General features: G+C 50.3%; 1 protein-coding gene across 1 annotated transcript in view; it reads right to left on the reverse strand.

The window, feature by feature from the left end:
* The window catches only part of LOC119096934 (cyclic nucleotide-gated cation channel alpha-3), an 82,982-nt gene that overhangs the window by 50,215 nt on the left and 9,634 nt on the right, over positions 1 to 23,133 (reverse strand). Inside the window, exons 2-3 of the mRNA XM_037219940.1 lie at positions 11,267 to 11,493; positions 7,199 to 8,296 (exon numbers count right to left, since the gene is read on the reverse strand). Of these exons, the coding sequence (XP_037075835.1) occupies positions 7,199 to 8,296; positions 11,267 to 11,474 (1,306 nt within the window). The 5' untranslated portion in view covers positions 11,475 to 11,493. The remainder of the gene's footprint in view (positions 1 to 7,198; positions 8,297 to 11,266; positions 11,494 to 23,133) is intronic.

Below are 23,133 nucleotides of genomic sequence, written 5' to 3' on the forward strand. Positions count from 1 at the left end.
CCCTACTTCACTCAGCTGGTAAAGTTATCACTTTCCAGAATGTGTTTACAGCTTCTCCTGAGTTTTCCTTTGCTTGAGGCGTATGGGTTTCAATCGATCGAGTGCAATGAAGCGTGCATATGGTAATTTTCGCACCGGCTACGTTGAACTAAGTCCATCAGTACAGTTCGTGTCAAATTAAACGAATTTATTACCAACGAATTTTTCTGTCTAAAGTAACCCGTCAACCATTGCCGCTGTCTTGTTCCAAACACAGATTGGCGCGTGACATTCCATGTACCGTGCGGCCATCATTGCGCATCAGCTTCAGCACGGGCGGGCAGATCGCGTCCTTATTCCCTGCGCAGCGCCCAGCAATATACACCGCACCGATTGTCACACCGCCGCACTGTATGTGTCATGACACGTGACGCGCCGTATTGGGACAGCCGGCTATCTCTCGGTTCATGCTGCGGCAAACCCGGCCGATAACGCGTCCGGGTGGCCGCGTGCCGCCCGCCCGTACCGAGAAGCTGGCGGCGGCGGGGGCTTCCGGTGGAGCCCGCAAAAATCCGCCTCACCCAAAGCGGACGGAACGCTAATCAGACATGAAGCCGCACGGGGCGCACATACGTGCAACCGTCGGATGCCACCATACGTGAATGGATGAAGTCGGCGTTTGTTTCAGCTAATTTAAAAGTCTGATAGCGAGACAAACTGGCTTCTTAAGGTCAACCAAAGCACCGACAATGCGCCAAAGCATTATTTCTGGCAGTGCTCGTCGGTTTATGCGGGAATGCTTGAACAGATAAACGGCAAAGAGCGACGAAAGAAACTAGCATTTTTCAGAGACTGCAACACCGGGCAGTGATTTCAGATGTTGCAGACACCAATGAAAACTAGCATTTTTGTCTGTTTTGATTTTAAAACACTTCAAATAAGCTGATTTCAACTTTCGAAAGATGGTAGGTGCCAAAGACCTCACTATCACCGAAATAAGGACTCACTTTGATTACAGGGACATGCCCAAACTGCGCAGTGCTCAATGGGTGGCGAAATTTAGCATGCCATCTCAAGCAGAGGGTCTCATTAAATCAGAAGGCCTTATTGCCTTAGTTAAACATCTCGAGCCTTTTCAAACAAGCTCATTTCCCTCACGAAAATCAGCCGGCATTCTAAGACTCAAACCTGATTCGCCAAAGCCCACTGCCTCCCCAGCTTCACAAATGGCCGGAGCTGACCAGCTGGATCCAGCACCGCTCCAGTGACGGGGCGGCGCTGGACGGCGCCAGCAGCCTGGCGCGGCCGGGCACCGTGCGCCCGACAGCGGCGTCGAGCCCCGTGACGCTCCGTGGGCAGACCGGCCGGTGCGCGAGACGCTACCGACGCGGCGTTTCCGTCTTGGATCGTGGCCAGGCCGGCTCCGGCCGACGCAGGCGAGCCCCCGCCCCCTCCCCGGGACAGGAGGCGGGGCTGAGCTGCGGTACCGGCCGGCCCGCTCCGGCGGAGAGTGAGTCGACCTCCGGGCCGGCTTCGTCCGCGGTACGGGTAAAGTAGGTGTGAGGTTGGTGTCACGCCAACCAGATACTGTTTCAGGACAGGTAGCCATGGGTTGTCAGTAGAAACGTCACGTGTCCTCGGCCGTTAGCTTTAAGGCTTATCATTAGTAGGCGTTGGTGGCACTGTCGTCTACGTAAGTGTCCCAGTCACTTAGAGTCACCGTGTCTAGGTCCGAATGATGAAAGTCAATGAAATAGTGCCGATTAACAATATTGATATGTTTTCGGCGAATGAGATGAGGGTGAGAGGAGCAAGAGTTTCGTGATAATGTTTGATATGTTTATTCGTGATATGTTTCGTGATAATGTTTGAAGAAGAAAAAACGTCGGGAAGGGCATGAATTCACCGAGAGGATCAGGAGACAATGCTGCCGGAAAAAGTATACGAATAGAAAACACACCTTTCAAAAAAGCGAAATATGGCTGTCGCTTGAGACCCGTAGTTCAGAGCGTTAGCGGTGCAATAAGTGACAATACAAGGCTGGGCTTTCGAAAACCGATGCTTTCCGCGATCACAACTTGAAAACCTGAACATTCGAATTCTGAAAGTACGAACATCCCCGGCTATGTAACGGCGAAATCTGGTCTTAACATTTGCATCATTTGCCGCAATATTCAGTCTTCGGTCTCCGCGTCATGTGATTCCACTAGCGAATTTGGAAGACTTTTATTGCTATTCTGGTGCAGAGCCCGGTATTTCTGGTGCCCGTCCCATTTCGCCGGAACGCAAACTCTGCTGCTACACAGCCGGCTGCGGGGACCACTGGAGCGTGCATACCAAACACGCAGCACCGAGGCGAACCAGCGCGACGCCTTCATCTGGCCTATGACGAGTGAGCAGTACCAGGGATGTGGCAGTACCAGGGATGTGGCAGTACCAGGGATGTGTGGTGTCTCACGTAGATGAAATCAAAACACGAGCAAATGGAGCCATACACCTTCGGAAACCAAATACGTGCGTAGTCAGCCTTGGTTATTTGCGACGTGTTTGGCAGTTTGGCAGGCAAAGGTGATCACTATTTTCCCAGGCCACTTTACAGATAGCGAAGCTTGAAGATCGTCCGCCAGTTGCATGTCGCAAATTTAACGTTCCCAAAGAAAGTGAAATTGCTAATTGAAGATTTGGCCATCTTGTAATGTTGAAGGACAAACGAACGTCTCGAAAAGGCTTACTTATGGGATAATCCAAACACAAAAAACATACAAAAAGACACAAATGTCGCTTCTTAATGAAAACTGCATGAAACTGCAGTCAGAATCAACAAAGACATAGCTTCCAAGGACTATGACAGGCCAGATCAAGCCGGATCGCTCTAGAGGATATTTTTGTTGTAGTTAAGATAACCACTGGGAAATGAAATACTCTACACGATGAAATATTCTACCCACGGGTCACCCTTAGTAAAAGAGGAGCAACTCGATTGGACGGACCCTTCTTCAAGGATTTGCATGACAAGCATTGGGGATTTTGAAGCTCTGGACATTTGGCATTGTACGCTTGGAGCGACATAGACCCCAGTGTCTTTTGAAATCCCGAGAGGACTGGTGACAGCCACTCTCAAACTTCAAAATAGGAAGCCTGTTCCGACGACACCTCGCGGGCACCTCCGCATTTCTTCCGATCGATGAGCTTTATTACGGCTTCCACGAAAACAGTCGTAACTCTCACAGCTACTGGCGAGTGCCAGCTGTGTCTTATTATTTGTCAGGCAGAGAAAGGGCTCGTTTGGGTTTGGGCGTCGGTATAACTTTGGCAGCAACGTATCCAATGGATAGCACGCAATTGCAAAAGAGACCACTTGGCATTCATATTTTTGGCTCAATACCCAGATCTGATTACAAATCTGGACATTTTGATCAGCTAATTAGATCGCAAAATACAAGACACATACGTGATGGACCAAAAACTTTTCCCATAGAGCTCGATCGGACCACTGATTCGAATAAGACAAGATGTAACTGTAAGTGTGTGCATGGTGAATACGTTCTATTATGACATCGACCTTTTAGCGACCGAAGCTTCGGTGCTGTAGCGTCGTTTATCTATTCAGCCATCGGGCGCCTCTCGAGCAGAATTGTGCTGAGTTAAATCACGCCGGTGATGCATTCCGGCTATTGTAGACAACAGTTTCACTTCGGAGAACCAAGAAGGCTGTCGTCGCTATTGACGAGTGGGACTTTAACAAGGAAACTAATTTGTGCGTTCGTGCCGGCACCCAATGGGGCTACATTTAACACTTTTGCTATTTGTTCGACAACCAATCAGTCTTGGGCAGGCCCCACCTGAGCCGACACTGGCTCCTCCTGGGTCCAGCTAGCGAAGAGACAGAATCTATTACTGGCGAGGTCGCTGCCCTGGCGCGTGTTGCTGCATACGCAGCCGCCGGACCGCCCCTGCAAGGTCCGGCGGCTGCGAAGAGCTTCTGAGCTTGCACTCGAGTTTCTTACGTTATCCGGATCAAATAAACAAGACGAGTTTGAAACTGTGATTTGCTTTATCCCTGCGCCAAGAGTCACCCGCCGTTGCGTCCGGGAACTTCACCCGTAGGCGAATGGCTACTGGGCGTTTCTTATGTTTTCTAACATTCTGCCTTCACGATGAGTCGATAGGTCTACCGTCTGCGTCTCATGGCGGCACGTGCGCGGTGGCTACCGTCTGGCGGTCCGCCCACCCCGACGCGCGTAAGCTGGCTTGACATTGCATGCAGAAGGAGCAATAGGACTGCTACACGTAAAATGTAGTCATGTGACCGGCCGTTTGCCCGAGCTCTGGCTTAGGGCTGTTTGCAATATGCAAGGTCCTTATTGTTTTTGTTTTGTTTTTTTGTTCGCACGGTAGGTCATCGTGCGGCTTGAAAGACATACATACACTTGGGCAGCCATCCCATGTTGAGGTATTCTATTCCAATGGGGTCGATCCACCCTCAACTTTTAAAACATGGCTGGCCAACTTTGAAGCAATTTGGTCTGCTCTCGTGTTTTTGCTCGAGGTGGCCATGGTCCTTTCGCTTTGCTCAGCGTTCCGTTCCCCGCGCATGAGAGGGCGAGAGAAAGAGAAAGAGAGAGAGAGAGAGAGAGAGAGAGAGAGAGAGAGAGAGAGAGAGAGAGAGAGAGAGAGAGAGAGAGAGAGAGAGAGAGAGAGAGAGAGAGAGAGAGAGGGAGAGAGAGAGAGAGAGAGAGAGGGGGGGGGAGAGAGCATGTTTGTTTGTTATATTTAATGTACGGCTTTACGTATGCAGCAACACGCGCCAGGGCAGCGACCTCGCCAGTAATAGATTCTGTCTCTTCGCTAGCTGGACCCAGGAGGAGCCAGTGTCGGCTCAGGTGGGGCCTGCCCAAGACTGATTGGTTGTCGAACAAATAGCAAAAGTGTTAAATGTAGCCCCATTGGGTGCCGGCACGAACGCATATATATATATATATATATATATATATATATATATATATATATATATATATATATGTATGTATATGTATGTGTAGTATATAAAACATACAAATATAATATATAACAAATATAACATGCATACAAGTTCTACTTGAGAAACTTGGTCCATTACTTTCGAAATGCTAATATATCTGTATCCACTGATTACGGCTCCCTGCATTATTAGCAGCAAGCATGGCAATTATTTAGATCCAGACCCACGTACATTTGAAGGCATCTGCATATCACACGCGTGATCGGATGTCAACTTCCTACAACATCAAACAGTGAACGAAATATAGCTTTACCCATTCTGGGATGGGTAAGGCACAAGGCGTATTCACAGCAACCCAGACGACAAAGATTCTGAGTCGTTGACGTCACTTACGACGTCATAGATATAGATTCTGAGCCATTTGGTGTTTGCAGCAGCCCGAATGACAAAGATTATACGTGACGTCACGTAGAAGCTTTGCCGGACGCGCAGAATCTTTTCCTCGACCCGACCCATTGAGAAAAAAATAGCGCAACAGATTCAATTATAAAGAGGTTAAGCTGCGTGCCTTGCAACAGTTGCGAGCGACGAAAATGTGTTTTGTGCGTTACAATGAACATAATTTGCAGTTTGCACTCTTAAGAGCACTCATAGCAACTGCAAACAAAAACATTGTGTCTTTTCATGCGCAGTGACTGTCACGACAGTTTTGGAAGATATAAACAAAAACAAACAAAAAAAACGACCTGCGCTGCGAACATACCCGCCAAAGATTTTATGTGACGTCACGTAGTATGGAGCATTCTTGGCACGTTGCAAATGCACCCATAAATTGGCTAAATGCAAAAGGGTTTCATAACCTGGGTCAGACCTCGACCATCTGGTGTCACAGCGGCATGGAATCAACACCATCTGTTGGTGGACACAAATGAGAATCTTGTCGGTAGAGTGAGCGATGATGTGTGCAATTTTTCTTGACGCAAACCATGGGTACGTCCGGTTTTTGGGATACGTGTTTATGCGTTGCCTAGAGTTTGGTGGTCGACAAAGCCAAAGACGTAAAACCAGTTACGCGGTGTAGGCAAATGTGTCGTCTGTAAACCACAAGACACCTCAACAACGCCCAGCCAATACAGCTGTGTAAATTTAAAGCTTTTGCACGTTTTACCAAACGCTGGTCGTTCACAAAAGTCACGCATCACGAAGTTATCGATTTCATAGACTACAAACACCGGGCATGACCAGGCCCAAGCTAGACGATGTTACAGCGATGACAGCCTGATCGTGCCATCGGCGAGCCTCCGAACAAAACACTGATATTCGAGCACTTGCGTGGCACCCCTAACATGCCTGTCTGCATTAGCCTCGGTTTTGGCATCATCTGCATGTTGCTTATTAACAATTTACATCTGCTGCCATCTCGCTCATCCCATGCCACCCAAGCCTACACGTTTGCTAAGCTCAGCTGTTAATAACCTGTCTATCATCGGGTATGCTATTTTAATAGCTGAAGCAATGGTTGAATAGCTGGCTCATTATAGGGCAAGGTTAGCTGTGCTGATCGTAAGTTAATCTTTACTGAGTACGCTCTGTTTTTGCGGCTGGCTCGTTGTCTTTATTCATGGCCATAATACATATTGACTGAAATGTCAATTCAGGCAGCAACATACACTCTGAACCGCGGATGTTTCTCAATTGAGCGTGCCTTTAACAAAACAAACCACCTAAAAATGGCCGAACATCTCAATTGCATAGAGCAGAGCTACATATGCCAGAAAAAGGAAATACTCTGCCGATGCCTTGCAGTCTCACAAATGGTAACTCATTGCTACACAGATAATGACATCTGCCAGCGGGAATCAGTTGATATTCGTTCACGATCCAGCCCAAAACAACCTTCGAGCTGACCACCGTTCACCTTTCCACACCAGCTTGAAGCGCCTCATCGCATGCAGACACCGTCTGGGCGGACCGCTCAGGCGGTGTGCTCACCTGGGAACACCGTCTGGGCAGACCGCTCAAGCGCTCACATTAGAACACCGTCTGAGTGGACCGTTCAGACGGTAAGCTCACCTGGGGACACCGCCTAGGCTTGGACGGTGTGCTCACCTGGGAACACCGTCTGGACGGACCGCTCGGGCGATGTATTCACCTGGGAACACTGTCTGGACGGACCGCTCCTGCAGTGTGCTCACCTTGGAACACCATCTGGGCGGACCGCTCAAGCGGTGTGCTCACCTTGGAACTCTTTACGTGCGGCACTGACGTTGGCCACGATATTGGCGACGTGTCCGAGCACGGCGGCGAACAGGAACATGCCGAACAGCAGCTGCGTCACGATGAAGAGGTAGTCGCCCTTGTTGACCGGCTGCGGCAGGTCGCCGATGGTGGTAAGCGCGCGCGTGCACCAGTACAGCGCCTGCAGGTGCTCCAGCACCACGTCGTCCTGGCTGGCATTGTGCGGCGGTGCGAACTCCCTCGAAAAGCCCTCGTTGAGGCAGATGATGTGGTAGAGGCAGGCGTTCCAGTGGAAGCACACCAACAAGTAGTGGATGAGCGAGACGGTTCGCCACACGTTCGGGTAGTTGGTATGCCGCTCTGTTCGGTCCATGAACGCCCAGAAACGGTAGATCTTCACGAGCCGAAAGCAGCGCAAGATCGAATTGTAACCTATTGACAAGTACAAGAAGTCCAACGGCAAAAGGCAGAGCGCGTCGATATAAAATGTGGTGGAGTTCATGTAGTGCGTGCGCAGCTTGACAGAGTCCGTCTGCAGCACACCGTCCTCGAGATACCCCGTGCGGAAGTGAAACGCGATGTCCAGCGCGTAGATGAGGTCCGACAAGTAGTCCAGAATGAACCACACCACCACGGTGTCGGGCTCGATTTCACGGAAAGCACATCGGTAGATGATCACCCAGAAGTTGTAGAGGAACGCCAGCGACACGACCATGCTCCAGTAGTAACAGAGCCGGCCGGCCGGGTCGAACACGAACGTCCACCGGCACCCGCCGCGTCCCTCTTCGCGCCGGTACCCGTCCAGCAGCTTGGTACGGATCTCCCTGCGGCGCGCCTCGCGCGTCTTGCGCGGGATGTCCAGCTCGGAGATCTGCGCCCGGTTGATGTACGAGCTGCTGAAGGAGTCGCGGCTGAAGCGCTTGCCGCCGCGCACGCTGAAACGGCTTGACACCAGCTCGATCAGCGACTGTTTGGAGCCCGAGCGACACTTGAGCGAGTCGACCGACGCCTTAGCGGCGGTGCCCGGGCTGGTGGCGTTGAGCCGCGTGCTGGACGAGCTCAGCCGCTCCTGCGCGCCCCGGGATGAGGTGATAATGCCTGCAACACGGAAGGATGGTCGGCTTTAGGGCACACATGTCCTCCGGCGAGGTCATGATGCCTACTACACATGTCCTCTGTCGAGGTCATGATGCCTGCCCACACAAGCCTTTTGGCAAGGTCATGATGCCTGCAAGACATGTCCTCCGTCTAGGTCATGATGCCTGCCACACAAGCCCTCTAGCAAGGTCATGATGCCTGCAACACATGTCCTCCGTCGAGGTCATGATGCCTGCAACACAAGTCCTCCGTCGAGGTCATGATGCCTGTCACACATGTCCTCCGTCGAGGTCATGATGGCTGTTACACATGTCCTCCGTCGAGGCCATGATGCCTGCAACACAAGTCCTCCGTCAAGGTCATGATGGCTGTTACACATGTCCTCCGTCGAGGTTATGATGGCTGTTACACATGTCCTCCGTCGAGGCCATGATGGCTGTCACACATGTCCTCCGTCGAGGTCATGATGGCTGTCACACATGTCCTCCGTCGAGGTCATGATGGCTGTCACACATGTCCTCCGTCGAGGTCATAATGGCTGTCACACATGTCCTCCGTCGAGGCCATGATGGCTGTCACACATGTCCTCCGTCCAGGTCATGATGGCCGTCACACATGTCCTCCGTCGAGGCCATGATGGCTGTCACACATGTCCTCCGTCGAGGCCATGATGGCTGTCACACATGTCCTCCGTCCAGGTCATGATGGCCGTCACACATGTCCTCCGTCGAGGCCATGATGGCTGCCACACATGTCCTCCGTCGAGGCCATGATGGCTGTCACACATGTCATCCGTCGAGGCCATGATGGCTTTCGCACATGTTCTCCGTCGAGGTCATGATGGCTGTTACACATGTCCTCCGTCGAGGTCATGATGGCTGTCACACATGTCCTCCGTCCAGGTCATGATGGCCGTCACACATGTCCTCCGTCGAGGCCATGATGGCTGTCACACATGTCCTCCGTCGAGGCCATGATGGCTGTCACACATGTCCTCCGTCCAGGTCATGATGGCCGTCACACATGTCCTCCGTCGAGGCCATGATGGCTGTCACACATGTCCTCCGTCGAGGCCATGATGGCTGTCACACATGTCATCCGTCGAGGCCATGATGGCTTTCGCACATGTTCTCCGTCGAGGTCATGATGGCTGTTACACATGTCCTCCGTCGAGGTCATGATGGCTGTCACACATGTCCTCCGTCGAGGTCATGATGGCTGTTACACATGTCCTCCGTCGAGGCCATGATGGCTGTCACACATGTCCTCCGTCGAGGCCATGATGGCTGTTACACATGTCCTCCGTCGAGGTCATGATGGCTGTTACACATGTCCTCCGTCGAGGTTATGATGGCTGTTACACATGTCCTCCGTCGAGGCCATGATGGCTGTCACACATGTCCTCCGTCGAGGTCATGATGGCTGTTACACATGTCCTCCGTCGAGGCCATGATGGCTGTCACACATGTCCTCCGTTGAGGTCATGATGGCTGTTACACATGTCCTCCGTCAAGGCCATGATGGCTGTCACACATGTCCTCCGTCGAGGTCATGATGGCTGCTACACATGTCGTCCGTCGAGGTCATGATGGCTGTCACACATGTCCTCCGTCGAGGTCATGATGGCTGTTACACATGTCCTCCGTCGAGGCCATTATGCCTGCAACACACGTCCTCCGTCGAGGTCATGATGGCTGCAGGGTAGGTATATTGCAACGGCCAGGTCGTGGGTGCACGTGCCCCACCGAGTCTGCAACACGTCGTGAGCGGTCAGCTATGAAGTTTTACATGTCTCGTGTCGAGGTGATCGTGTCTGCAGCACAGGGTGGTGGGTCAGATTTGGGGTACACATGTTCCGCGAGGAATAATTCATGATACCTATAATGCAGGGCGGCGTGTCATGTCCGAGGGTCCGTATGTCCCGCGACCATGCGGCGACGTCCGTGATGCAAGATAAGGTGCTTAAGCTCGGGATTTGCATACGATGTGAGCAAGACTTGTCCCACCTTGCCATCTGTGCGAGGCTTAAATGACATTAATATCCATAGCGTTTAACGCAACTTTTGGCTAAGTCCGTCTCAACATTTCCCACAAGTCTTACAACGGTGTAGTGGGACTATTTTCCACCGACATATGAAAATTCGCCTGCTTTGCATACGTATGCGATGATTCTTTTCTTAAATGCTCATCCCAAGCTAAGGGGTTCTCGCAAAATTTGGAAGTCTTCTTCAAGCATTTTCCTCTATAAAACTGGTCAGGCCCACACTTGATTCATGACTTTTAAGGGGGGAAATGAATTTTTTAACAAAGTAGATGGCAGATATCCCTATGAACAGCATGCTCCATTTCTCCGTGATGGTCTTGAGAAATTGTGATACACCATCTGATCAAAAGATGATTGGCAAAATACAGCATACATACACCTACACAGGAGTGTTATGATTGCTGGTTGTATGGTCTTACTGTACATTCATATGCATTGCAGAAACTATACTTTTTCCTTTTATAAAATCAAACATAAGTAAAGATCTAAAAACGGCGACAAAGCAATGGCCAGAAATAATGTGGATTATGGAAAGCTTTTCTACAGAACCCACCTCATCTTAGAATACATATGATGCGTTGGCTTCAGTAACAACATTGATTCAAACCGAATCAATGCTCAGGAAAATACTTTTTGCCTCAGTGATGCCTCTGTCAGGTTAAGGCAGCATCAGTGGTGAGTTAGTGAAGGGGGGATGAGAGTGCTGCCTCGATGATGTTTGAATGCCTGTAACGCACCTACAATCAGTTTGTGAAGAGAAGCAAGCCACAACGGGCCCGAGACCTATTCCACAAGGAGTCTTCCCGTCCACGAGCTGAGTCGCAAGGACACACATGGAGGATGGGGAGGGTGCAGGAGCTTCCAGCCTTCCCCAGCGAACGAGGGCTCGCGTCGCTCGGCACGCGCCTCGCCTCTGCAGCTCTCACCTGGCACCACCTTGGGCCCGTTGGCGGTGACGGAGCCGGAGCCGTAGCGCACTTGGCCCGGATCAGCGTTGGAGACGACGGCGATGTCATCGAGCTCCTCCTCGAGGCGCAGCTCCTGGCGCGAGCAGGGCGTATAGCGCACGGCTGCCTTGCTGCCGCCCTCGGAGCCGCGCTTCTGAGTGCGCGAGAACAGCTTGCGGCCCGACATGCCGCTGGCTCAAGGCATCCTGTGGCGGCGGGACGGGGTCAGTGGGCAGTGCGCGAGAACAGCTTGCGGCCCGACATGCCGCTGGCTCACGGCATCCTGCGGCGGCGGGGACGGGGTCAGTGGGCAGGCGATGACACAGACGCCAGTGCTGAGGCGTGTCACGGCTGATGCGGCAGCGGCAACGGGCTGGGGATTGACGAGGACGAGTTGGCACTGGCACGGACAATGATAAAGGTGGTGCCGATGCAAACACAGATGCCGATACCTGATACGTACGGCACGGCGGCTGCGATGGTGGGGATCAACGAGCAGGTCCTGATACAGCCACCAGGACTGATACATGGCACAGATGGCACGGCGACGGCATGGATAGGTATAAGCAACCAAATGCCGATGCAGATGACAGTCGCGGAAAGGATCGGCGGACACGTAGATGCTGATGCACCTGACACGGTGACTTTGGTCCAGGGACAGCGAGCCGGTATTTTTGCAAATACTGGTGTAGATACACGCGAGACTGCTGACGCGGCGACGCGGTGCCCTGGCTGCCGGTCACGGGTGGGATCTGGCACGGCCGTGGTCGACATTGCAGTAGCATGTACAAGGGTCAGTGGGCGAACTCCTACACAAAACACGGCAGCAGTAGGGGCATGGTCAACGGGGTGACGCTGGCTCAGATGGCAATGGGATAGCATGGGAGGGGAGGAAATTGTGGCTCATGGATATTGTGGCTCAGTTATCTTTTTCCAGGGTGGGTTGCTTATTTTTCTTAGCTGTAGGAGGCATTTTTACACTGAATGTACTAAATGACGTAAATGAAAATGAGACGAACATGACAGGTACGCTGATACATATTTCGCAACGCCCCTCTTAAACGTCAACATGGAAGAAGCCATTGGCACGTGTTGTAAGTGCAATTAAGAGAACTGAGTTTAAGCAGCAAGTGTCATGTTTAAGCGTTAAATCTTTAACCATAGCAAATATATAGTGTAGTTTGATGCCTGTGCAAATTTAATACAGCAATACCACCGTCACGTAAGTCGGACCGTGTACTACTCATCTTCCAGTGTGACCGAGCCATGACAAAGACGTTACAGAACCATCGCGGCGTCAACAGGTAAACCCCAGACAAAGAAACAAATAATACATGAGCGAAGTGTACTGCCATCTTTGATGTATTTAACTACATTGTTTTTTTCAGTAGTCACAATCAATTTAATGTGTGGCGCATTGGAGCAAACCCTCTGGAATGGATTGTGAGGCCAGCTTGGATATATATCCTGGGCAATCGTGCAGGGATATTCCAATCCTCCCGAACGCCAACTTCCAACGGCATGCACTTGGATATTATAAATACTCTCGGAGACAGTTATTTTTAGCAAGGGTTCGGTTTTACTTATGTTTCTAAAACTCTTTCAGATATAGATATAGAGACCTAAACACCACGGGCTGTGTGAGCTTTATTTGAATACACAGGTTGAGAAATGTCACTCAAGCGAACAACATTTCACCTCTGAGTTTGACCCAGATACCTTTTAATGATCATATCGTGGGTGTAAACTTATGACCAGCCATCCCGTGCCGGCTTCATCCTCTTTTCCCAGCTGCTAAATAACCCTCTTTACGAGTCACATATACGATTTTTCAGGGAAGCCCACACGTTTGTCTCGACACCTGTCAGATTCCGACCTTTATCAACTGAGCTGTGATTATTTACGTCCAGATACCGAGGCGGCGGGAGACTACAAGTTCTTGACAATAAATCTTTAGACCAATAGACAATAGAACATCGGAATCTTCAAAAGTGTTTTTTTTTTTAGCTTGCCGACTATTTGACATTAATCTCATGACTTTATTGGGAGAGCTGAATGACAAAAATTTTGTTTGGTATGTATTGTTTGTGAAACATTGCAATAATATGCGAGGAGTTTGTGTTGATGACTACGTTGTTTTCTCTCGATTTCGTGTTACATGGTCATTTTGCTTCATATTGTCATTTTTCACCTATGTGGGCTGCGAACGGGCGTACAAAAAATGAATGGTGTTGCCGGGTGCGACGACCATATGTGAACAATCTTAGAGACTTTTAAGATATACCTACATGCAAGCTTCATAACAACTAATTCACGTGAATGACAGCGTTCTTTGTCTCTTAGCAAACGATTGCTTACACAAAAATCACTCCATAAATTTCATACATGAATATGTATGACTTCCGTCGCGCACCACGACCTTGGAAACTATAGTATCTCATCTGGTGTCTAGTTTCTTACTTATTTAAAGGGCCTGCCTACCTTTTGTGCCTGGCTTTTACCTGGTGTGCCAGCAAAGTTTCTGCCGGGTGGTAGCACAGATCAGCAAAACAGTGTGGCCGTTGCCCTCCACATCGACACAGGAAGATCTACACGGCTTGGCTATACCCACACCAGCGGGCCTCATTCAATATTCTGTCACCCGCCCAGAAGCCTCGCAGCGATGATTGCTATCCTCCTTCTCCAAGTCATCAGTCTAATGACGATGGGTGTCTCCGGAGAGCCCCCTTGTCCGGGGGACCACCAGCTTCTCCTTAACGGCAGCTGTGTGGCGTCACCATCCGAAGGCGTCTCGTGTCCGACCGTGCGGAAGTTTCAGGAAGCTCTGGCGCTTGTTCGAAGCCAGCTTGAAGTCGCCAGAGGTCTAACATGCGGGGAACGTGCAATGTCCTCCTGTTGGGAGTGTCCATGGGAAACTGAGCCTGAAGAGCTACAGCGCAACCTGAATGAGGTCCTTGAGGCGACCAGAGGTCTGACATACGTATGGAACACGTGCGCGAGGCCAACTTCCTTCATGCTCCCTCTAGGCGCCCCTGTTAAAACGTAATCAGTCGAGTATAATTGTGTAGAAATGTGCACGTGGGGATCGCACTCTAATTGGTCACCTTATTGAACGCTACGGTGGTGTCAAGCCTTTCCCGTAATTCTCTGAAACAAAATAAATGCTGAATCACGTTCATCACGATCAGTTTTGTCGCAAATGCAGCTTGAAATGACCCAATCTATGATGCCCTAGATTGCAAATTGGCTGCTTGTTCGACCTCAAAATCCAAAAAATGAACTGCCAGCCGCTTCGCCGCCCGTGTGCGACGATCAACAGCGTACACTACACGCAACGTGTCAGCTCTCCCGTAATGCAGATATCACGCAACGTAAACAGACTTATTGGGGGATTTGATGTCGAAAGATAGAAATGTGGAAGATCGTTAGGCATTTACAGCGATTAAGAACGACTTTGCAAGGAAGCGGAATCGAAGCGCTCACCATAAATTTTCAGTGGACTGACTAGCACTCGGGGTGGAGGACCCAATTATCTAACAAAATTAAACCTGATTTAAGGACTAATTTGGGCACAATCCGGCCAGATCTAGAGCCCGATTGTTTACCCTTCCAATTCCTGAAAAGCACCGCTATCGAAGCATCAACAGACTATCGGCAACGACACGGGTGCCTGCTCCATTGTGCGAGACCGCTCATCCAGCGACGCGTTCTAAAAAAAACGCGTGCGTTATCCCGACTGAGCCGCTTTTGTGCTTGTTCGCATCGATCTGCTGGCCGGCCTCGGAAGCCAATGCTCATTTCAGGACATGGACAGCCACTTACTGACGCTCACCGGCGTTGCAGCCAAACGTAACCCATTGGAAAGTGCACACGTGATGAGGCTTTTCATCTTGCCGCAGACACTGACCAAGTTTGCATGCCGTCCTAACATGGATCGTCCCCGACGTACCGCATGCCCACCATTTTCTGTTTCCGTATGATATAGACGTCTCCTTGTTTTTGATATACAAAAGAACGCTCTCAGCTCCTAGTTTTCGACAATGTGAGTTGAAAGTGCTTGTGTTGAGTTAACAACCTTCAGTATGATGTGATTTATGATGGCTTAAGGATGGACGCAGCTCGAAATATTAAGCACCGTCAGTGTGATTGTTAGTTTGCACTACAAAGCCATTAAACCAAGTCCTCCTGGTATATTGAGAGTTGCTAACTCAATAGAAAAAACTTTCAACTCATGACGTCTTTTCGTTCCACACGACTACTCAGACGTCTTATGATAAGATGGGGTCCTCTCCAGGCATACATTCATCCCATAGCAGAACACTGCATCGATACAAAACAACTCAGGCAGCATGCGCACTAACAAATCGATGTTATTTCGCTACATTTTGACTGATCACCTCCTACGCCCAACTGGGTATTTGCGAAATTGTTACAGAAAGTGTCGCACTCTTAGCGCGGTGACATCTTCGAGGGAAGATCTGCACATTGCCCAGATCTCTGTCTCGGTAGGTCAGACAGGAAAGCTCGCATGCATCGCGTAATGGTCCGACATATCATCACCGCGCCGGTCTGGAGCCAACCACCTATTCGTTGCGATGCTTTGGAACCTTATTCAGAACGTCACACCACACATGGATGTCATTCATTCAACGCCGCTCTAAGAGGAAGGCACCACTCACATCCCAGCCCAGAAATGCGCACTAACCCGAACTTGGCTCCCCGTGCTCGTGCCATCTTGGGCGGCACGGAAAATCCCACTCTTTCACACAGCAGAAACGGCGCCTAAGTCTTGCGCCGCGCCACCCACTGAGGGTGACCGCCCGCCGCCCACGGCGCCGGTAAAAGGCTCCGCCGTTCGTCGAAGCCGCTGTCAGCCCATCGGAACGGCGGGCTGCTGTCTCCATGGCCGCCCCTGGCTGAGAGTATCGACCGTGGCTGTAAGGTCACTGATGACCGGGCGGACCCGCCGGCGGCGACGGCTGCTGGCCGCGCCGGCCGCCTGCCGCCAGCCCACACGGCCCGCGCTCCGCCGGTGCGTGCGAGCGCACCACCGGAACAAACAGGGGATCGGCTCATTTGCCGGGGCTAATGGAGCTTTGGACGCGCCGGCACTGCAGCAGCCGCCTCGCGTAACGACGCTGCTGCGATGAGAATGCTATCATTCGCGTCGGCGCACACTGGATACAGCCAGTGAGACGCCTCTTGAGATCTGGGACGAGGGGGGTGAAAACGGGAGTGAGAGTTGTCAAAGCAGGCGCCGCAAAGGCGTTAGCTTAGGACCCATACGCTTTTAGGAGTCCATACAAGAGCTTTGGTCAACGCATTTAGAATTCCGTACTTCATAGGAGGCTACTCTTCTATGAAAGGCCGAGGCAGATGTTTAATGAGTCGAAGTCACGGTAGTTTTGGTTTTGGAAAAAGGGGCCGGTTTGGGAAAATGCGGCATTAACCTCCTCCTGAGTGCTGTAGGTGCACCTTCGGGTTGAGCTGTGCAAACATTACTCAAGATTTATTCATGGTGCACTCGACTGCACCTTGCAGTTGATCACACATCTTAGTCTATTCCGGTTGGGGCGATCTGATATGTAAAGGGCCAAAGTTTCACCTCTCAAGCGAGAGTCGCCAGGACCATGACGTCGTGCATCATGTACCCCATGGCATGAAAAGCTGTCTCGCAGTTTAATATTCGTAAAAGATTGGGTCTACCAACAGCTTCCTGAGTCAGTTTTGTTCTCCCTAGACAGAGCACATAGCACCGATGCTTAAACCAGTATTTTAACTCGGACAACTTCTGAACACCTGAAATGTTAAAACTGTTACGCATTGTCTTCGGAAGTCACGCCGTTAAGTAAAACAATGTCATAACGAAAACACCGCCAGGTGGCATCCGCCTCCCCTTCTGAACCGTGCTAAGGCCGCGTTATTATTACAGCGTGAAGAGAAAACTCCTGGAAAAAGAACGCAAGATGTGAGCAGTATGTGCTTCACGAATCTCCTGCGTTTAAGCCAAGAAATAAAACATTGTGCCCCTTTTCACGAGGTGGTCTGTTTTTTGTGGTCCCTTAATTACCGTCTAGTAATAACTCATATTATATTAATAATTTACGTACATTATATTATACTATATGTACATTATATTATATACACATTATATTATATTAACACTGAATATTATATTAATAATTTACCGTCTTGCGTAAGGCACTCTGCTTTATAATAAAAGGTCATCTGTCTCAAGACAGCCAATTCATGATCAAGGAAATAAGGTAAATAGGGCCGGTACATAATATGCGTCCTTCGAAAAACAACTGTTTTACATTGCCACTTGGCTCTTTAGGCCTACACAGTCGTGGTAACAGTACACTAACTGCGCAAGCGCATGTACTTGTAAAATAAATTTAGACCTTGGTGCTAATCAGACTTAGGTCTTTGCTTGATATAAACGAGGAAGACCTACATCGAGTATTCGCATAAAATATATCAAGGATATACATGTTAAACCGCAACAGCAGCCGTTCATTCAGTGTACCACTTATCAAGAAAAAGGATTCGATAGAGTGCACACAAATCAGTTGATAGACCGAATGCTACTATATGGCCATTATTGTCAAATCGCAGATTTTCACAATCGCATTTGTAGTGGCAACATAAAAACGATTTTTGCGAATTATTGCTGCTTGAGTCTTTTTGTTATGCTTTGGGACAATAATAATGCTGGTATGGTCATATTTATTTGTTTGTCCTCCATGCACAAATGAGCATATTCCAAATGATTCAACTTTTTAAGATTGATTTACTTAACTTGCAATAATATTTGATGCGATAAACACATACACATTATCCCTGGAAATAGGAAGATACAAACAGGATACAAGTGAACTCTGTCCTGAAAGCATTGCAAATGATTTGCGTATTTCTCAAATGCGCTCTGTCAAAAGGCCATTGTTGAAGAATAAATAAGAGACGAAGAGCTCCTAATTAATTGTTTACGCGAAACGTTCGAAACATTTCAAACAAAAGAGAAGCTCGTTACTGTGTCCGATGCCCCGCATTTCCAGTTTAGACAACGTCGACCAGAAGTTCTTGCTACCGTTGAGTCGAGATGAAAGAGCCATACCAGTTTTAAATTGGCGTGTTACTGCCATCCGTTGTCTACTAAGTCAGAACTGATAGCAGCTTCAAGACGTTTTTTGGTCAAAGTTTTTGCAAACATAGGGCGCCCTGGAGAAGGTCGCAGCATGTGGAACTCCTATCTGCGAGAAATATCCACCAGACGGATCCGCGAAGGCGGCAGGACTTCGGCTTATCAGGGGCATCCCAACGCCCGACAGTCGCAGCGTCAAACCCCACGCATGCCGCACCAGCGACCGCCACCGTCATCCCCAGGCAGGCGGCGCCCCCACAGTCGTCTGGGCGGCGTCCCCGGCGGTCCCGCGTCAGGAGCTGTGGCGCCCCCCCCCCCTCCCCCCCCCCCACGTCACCGGGTGACGCTCCGGGAGTGGGCGACGACCGCAGTCATCGATCGTCCTCCCCGGGGCGGCCGAAACATAGCCCTCCAGCCGACGCGCCGGCCGGCTCTCTCGTCGCCGCCGAGCCCGTGTTTGGCCCCGTGGCCGACCCATTAGCCCGGCCGAGCGCGGTCCCAGCTCAGCACGCATTTCTTCTCAGAAAAGAGACGTGACACCGGAGAGGTAGGTATTTGAGACCGACATATTTGATACATGCATTTGCACAGCAGTAAAGAAAGCAGATATTTTGTGGTTGATGCATCGCATTATGTACTATGTATGCATTATGTATGTATGTGCATTTGGATCGAAGTGGATCTGTATGGCAGCAGAAAGCCGGTACTTGACGTGAATGTCTTGGGTGAACACTGCGTATTCGGCGTAACAACTTCAAGGCTTTTATACATCAAAAGGGAACATGCAGCATGTTGGTATTAAAATTTCCTGCAAACCGCAACACTGTTTTTGTGTAGGCCAAACACAACAAACAACAAGAATGGCAGCATTTCGCCGTGCAGCGTTTGAACTTGTATTGCACATGTTTATGACTTGTTCATTCGCTTTGCAGCTTGTTTTAAACCATCTTGACTTTGTTAACATAACAAGTTTCTTGACACTAAACTTTGAATGTGCTAAATCCTACAGTAGACGACTAAGAACTAATGCCAAAACAAAGATGATTTGAAGTGGCGGGATTGGGGCCAAGCTGATTTTGAGTCCGTCCCCGCTGAGGCCACAACATATTGATGCTTGCGCCGGAGTTGTTTGGCGCCCAAAACGAAAGCTTTCTTTTGAAGGTGACGACGCCGCGGTCACCGGAACCGAGCCGCGCCAGCTGCTCAGCGTGCGGCGCGATGCTGGCCCAGTCGAGCGGCGGCCCCAGCAGCGCCGCCGCCACGCGGACGGACGACGCTGCTGGGGCGGCCGCGCGCAGCCGCCACGCGGACGGGCGACGCTGCTGCGGCGGCCGCGCGCAGCCGGCCCGCTCGCAGGATGCGCTCAGCCCCAGCGCTAATGATATTCGGGGGACCGTAATGAAGACAACGTGATCAGGGGATCGTCCGGAGATTGCCGGCGCGCCCCGCACGCCATGTCCCGTCCTGCATCCTCCTCAGCAGCGTCAGGCGGGGGACGGGGATGTATCGCTGTCATTCCCCGTGGCGCTGAGGTACCTACCAGACGACGGCCATTGTGAGTAAAGCAGGTACGACGCTGCCCGCGAAGCAACTGGCCGTGCTAGCTGGCGGCTGGCAGCTGCAGGCTCCCTCCCTCCCTCCTCCCCCCCCCCCCCCTTCAACCAAACTATCAGCCTCTGGTTACGCGACCAGCTGACCTGGCGGCCGGGCTGCCATCGACAGAACGGCGCCCGGCTTCTGTATCCGACTGGTGCCAAAGTGACACTAAGTGATGTCCGCGGAGCTTCTGAAGTGCGAGCTTCTCTGCTACCAGGCCGCCTGGGAGGCGACACGTGTCGGAGGTGGGGCATTGTTTGTGGAGCTCGAACCCCACCTCAGCGTCCCACGTTCGTACAAATACCTCGTGACCTGGACGTGCTTGCAAGACGCTGCACGGTTAAAACGATTGGCGAAGTATTCGAGTAAAAGGTAGTATCTCAGTTTGGCGCAGACCTGACCTAGCTGTACGCGTTCAGACTCGGGCTTGGACTCAATATGCCACGGCACAAAATTGGATTTCAGGGATGCAAAAATATGTAATCAGATTCGAGCCAAGACCCGCCATGCCAAAACAAGAGCCAGGCTGAAGAATTAAGTTTCCTGTTTACTTCTTATGTTATGAAGTAGGTTAATTCAACAGGGTAATGCACATCTTGGTTGTGCAGCGGTCTTTCCACCGGCTTGCCACATCGTGATCATCCCGCATTCACAGGGGAGGAGGGGGAGCGGGCGAATCATCACTTGGTACGGTGTGGCACGAGGCCATGAACTTTCAAGTGGGTTGCGCTGCTTTTGTGAGCTTTTTTATAGATAATATAGCGCACGTCATTATGCAGCCCTTAAAAGGAACGCTTCACATTTGAAGACATTGAAACAAGCATTATATATAATGAAATAAGCTCACTGATAACGATTGGTATACTTTTAAGTGGAACAGGCTGCTCCAGACAACACAATCTCTCTGTCTAACAAATATGTCCAGCATTACGTCATTGTTTGATTACGTCATCGTACCTTACACAACGTTGATTGAGAGCCAATTGACGGACGTTTTATCCGGAAATCGGGCTCACGAACGGCGGATATGAACAACTCGACAATCATATAATTCCTAGCCTTGATCGCCGCATGACCAACGGAACAGCAGGACCTTGAAATAGTTTTCCCGAAAAAGCCTGCACATTTTCGCGGGCGTGCAACTCAGGAATAGAAAAGTTTTGGTCTAGAGAAGGGGAGGGCTGTGAACCGCACCGATTGATCTTCAAGATGGCTACTTCAGCTCAAAACCCCGTACAAATGTGGAACACTTCCCCTTTTGGAGCGTCGGCGACTGCGGTGGGCATATCGCCTCCCCGAGATCATAACGCCAGCCCGTAATCGAGCCCAAGCCTCCCATTTCCAGGTCAGACACGTTCCAAACTGAGCTATACTGCCATAGTTTTGTGCTTTGGTCATATAAAACAGCACGCCAGCAAAGTGGTCCCAAGTAACGTTTAATGCGTGCCTTCGCCCCACCCACAGCAATGCCCGGTAGCAGCACATCCGGCCATTAGTGACGTTTAGGAGGGGCCGACAGCATCGGCACTGTGAGAGAACGTGTGGTGTACGCGCAGGAAAACCCGGCGTAGTGTTTAAGGTCACGAGACATTTTCCTCCCGAAGAGAGGCTTGCTGGCAAAAATGGCTGCAGAATGGTCTTGGTCATCATCATCATCAATGGTCAAATGGTCTTCGGCCATCGCCAGCAGCCCACCATGCCACGATATGGCGAACAAAGCTCACACCAGAATACTGTGCCCAAAAAGGCGAAACATGTAATAAGATCAGGTTTACAAGATGCAAAATTTTGAATGTAATACATAGTATGTATGCTATTTTGCGATCACATCAATCTTCTTTACCTGATCGTCATTGCAAAAGTAGTTCGATCTGAAAGTTGCAATAGGCACGCAAAAAGTTTTCTAGCATGATCAAGAGATAGCAAAGCAAGCACCTTTATTTCAAATTTCTCGATTTTTCATGTCTTCATCACGCACACAATCAGTCATGTGTCGGCTTTCGCGACCTGAGGCCAGATGGCGATCATTATACGGGCCATGTGATGTGCATCATCGATAATCCCATAAAATGACGCGAATATGCATATTTTCTGGAGCCGTAGATATAATTGATCTACCTCAAGACAACCGTTATGCTCAACTGGGCTTGCGTGGCTTCTTTCGATTTATCGATGCACCGAGTCCCTGCACAGAGAAACGGCTCTGGGGTTTGTGTACAAAAGACTCAATACTATTATGTTCTCAACTCGGATTTATGCCCAATATAACTCTCTCCTACTTGGAACAGGCTCTAGCCCGGACTCTATACGCCACGACACGAACTTGGTTTCCAGGGATGCAAAAAATACATAATTCTACTCTGACCAAGATCCGCCACGTCGAAACCTGATTTATACCAGGAGTCAGGCATTGGAGTTGAGACCCACGCATATCTGGTGTGATTTTGTCTGGGGCCGTTTACTGACCGCAAAATCAGCGGCAGGTCATAACCGTTCCCGTGGTCTGGGCTTTCCAGAGATGAGCTTCCGCATGACCACCTCAGTTCCAGACCTGCACACGTAGAGGCGAACACCAACGCCCCGCTCTTTCATAACATAACACAGGCTTATGGGCGAGGGGCGCGGAGGGCACGTGCGTACGGGCGCAGCGCGCTACGCCTCAGCCAGGTGGCTGAGTGTGGGCTCCGGCTGTGACATCACCAGTCAGCTGGCGTCGGCTACAGGTGCGCCCCTCGCGATGGAAGAGATGCCGCCTGCCACAGACGGCCAGAATAATGCCAGTATGTCGCAATCAGCTGCTTGCAGCAGGTGCAGATATGGTAGATTGGAGAGAAAACAACATCAAGCCGAGGGCAAAGGTATATTTATGCACTTGCTGGTAATGACTTTTTAATGCTACAATACAACCTTGACTTTGGACTGAGAATCTAAAGGTTCGAAAGTCACTACACTTCGGTAGAAGTTAATTTTTTGTTTTGTTTCTGCGATATTTTGTCCTTAACTTTACTCTCATCACGGAGCCCACCCCAGCACTAATTCAGGTCCCCAATGCCATAGACGATACGATATTAATTACTGTCTATCGATCGGACCAACATGTGACTGA

The sequence above is a fragment of the Pollicipes pollicipes genome, unplaced genomic scaffold (genome assembly GCF_011947565.3).
Source record: "Pollicipes pollicipes isolate AB1234 unplaced genomic scaffold, Ppol_2.1 Scaffold_4295;HRSCAF=5057_pilon_pilon_pilon, whole genome shotgun sequence".
Lineage (NCBI taxonomy): Eukaryota > Metazoa > Arthropoda > Thecostraca > Pollicipedomorpha > Pollicipedidae > Pollicipes > Pollicipes pollicipes.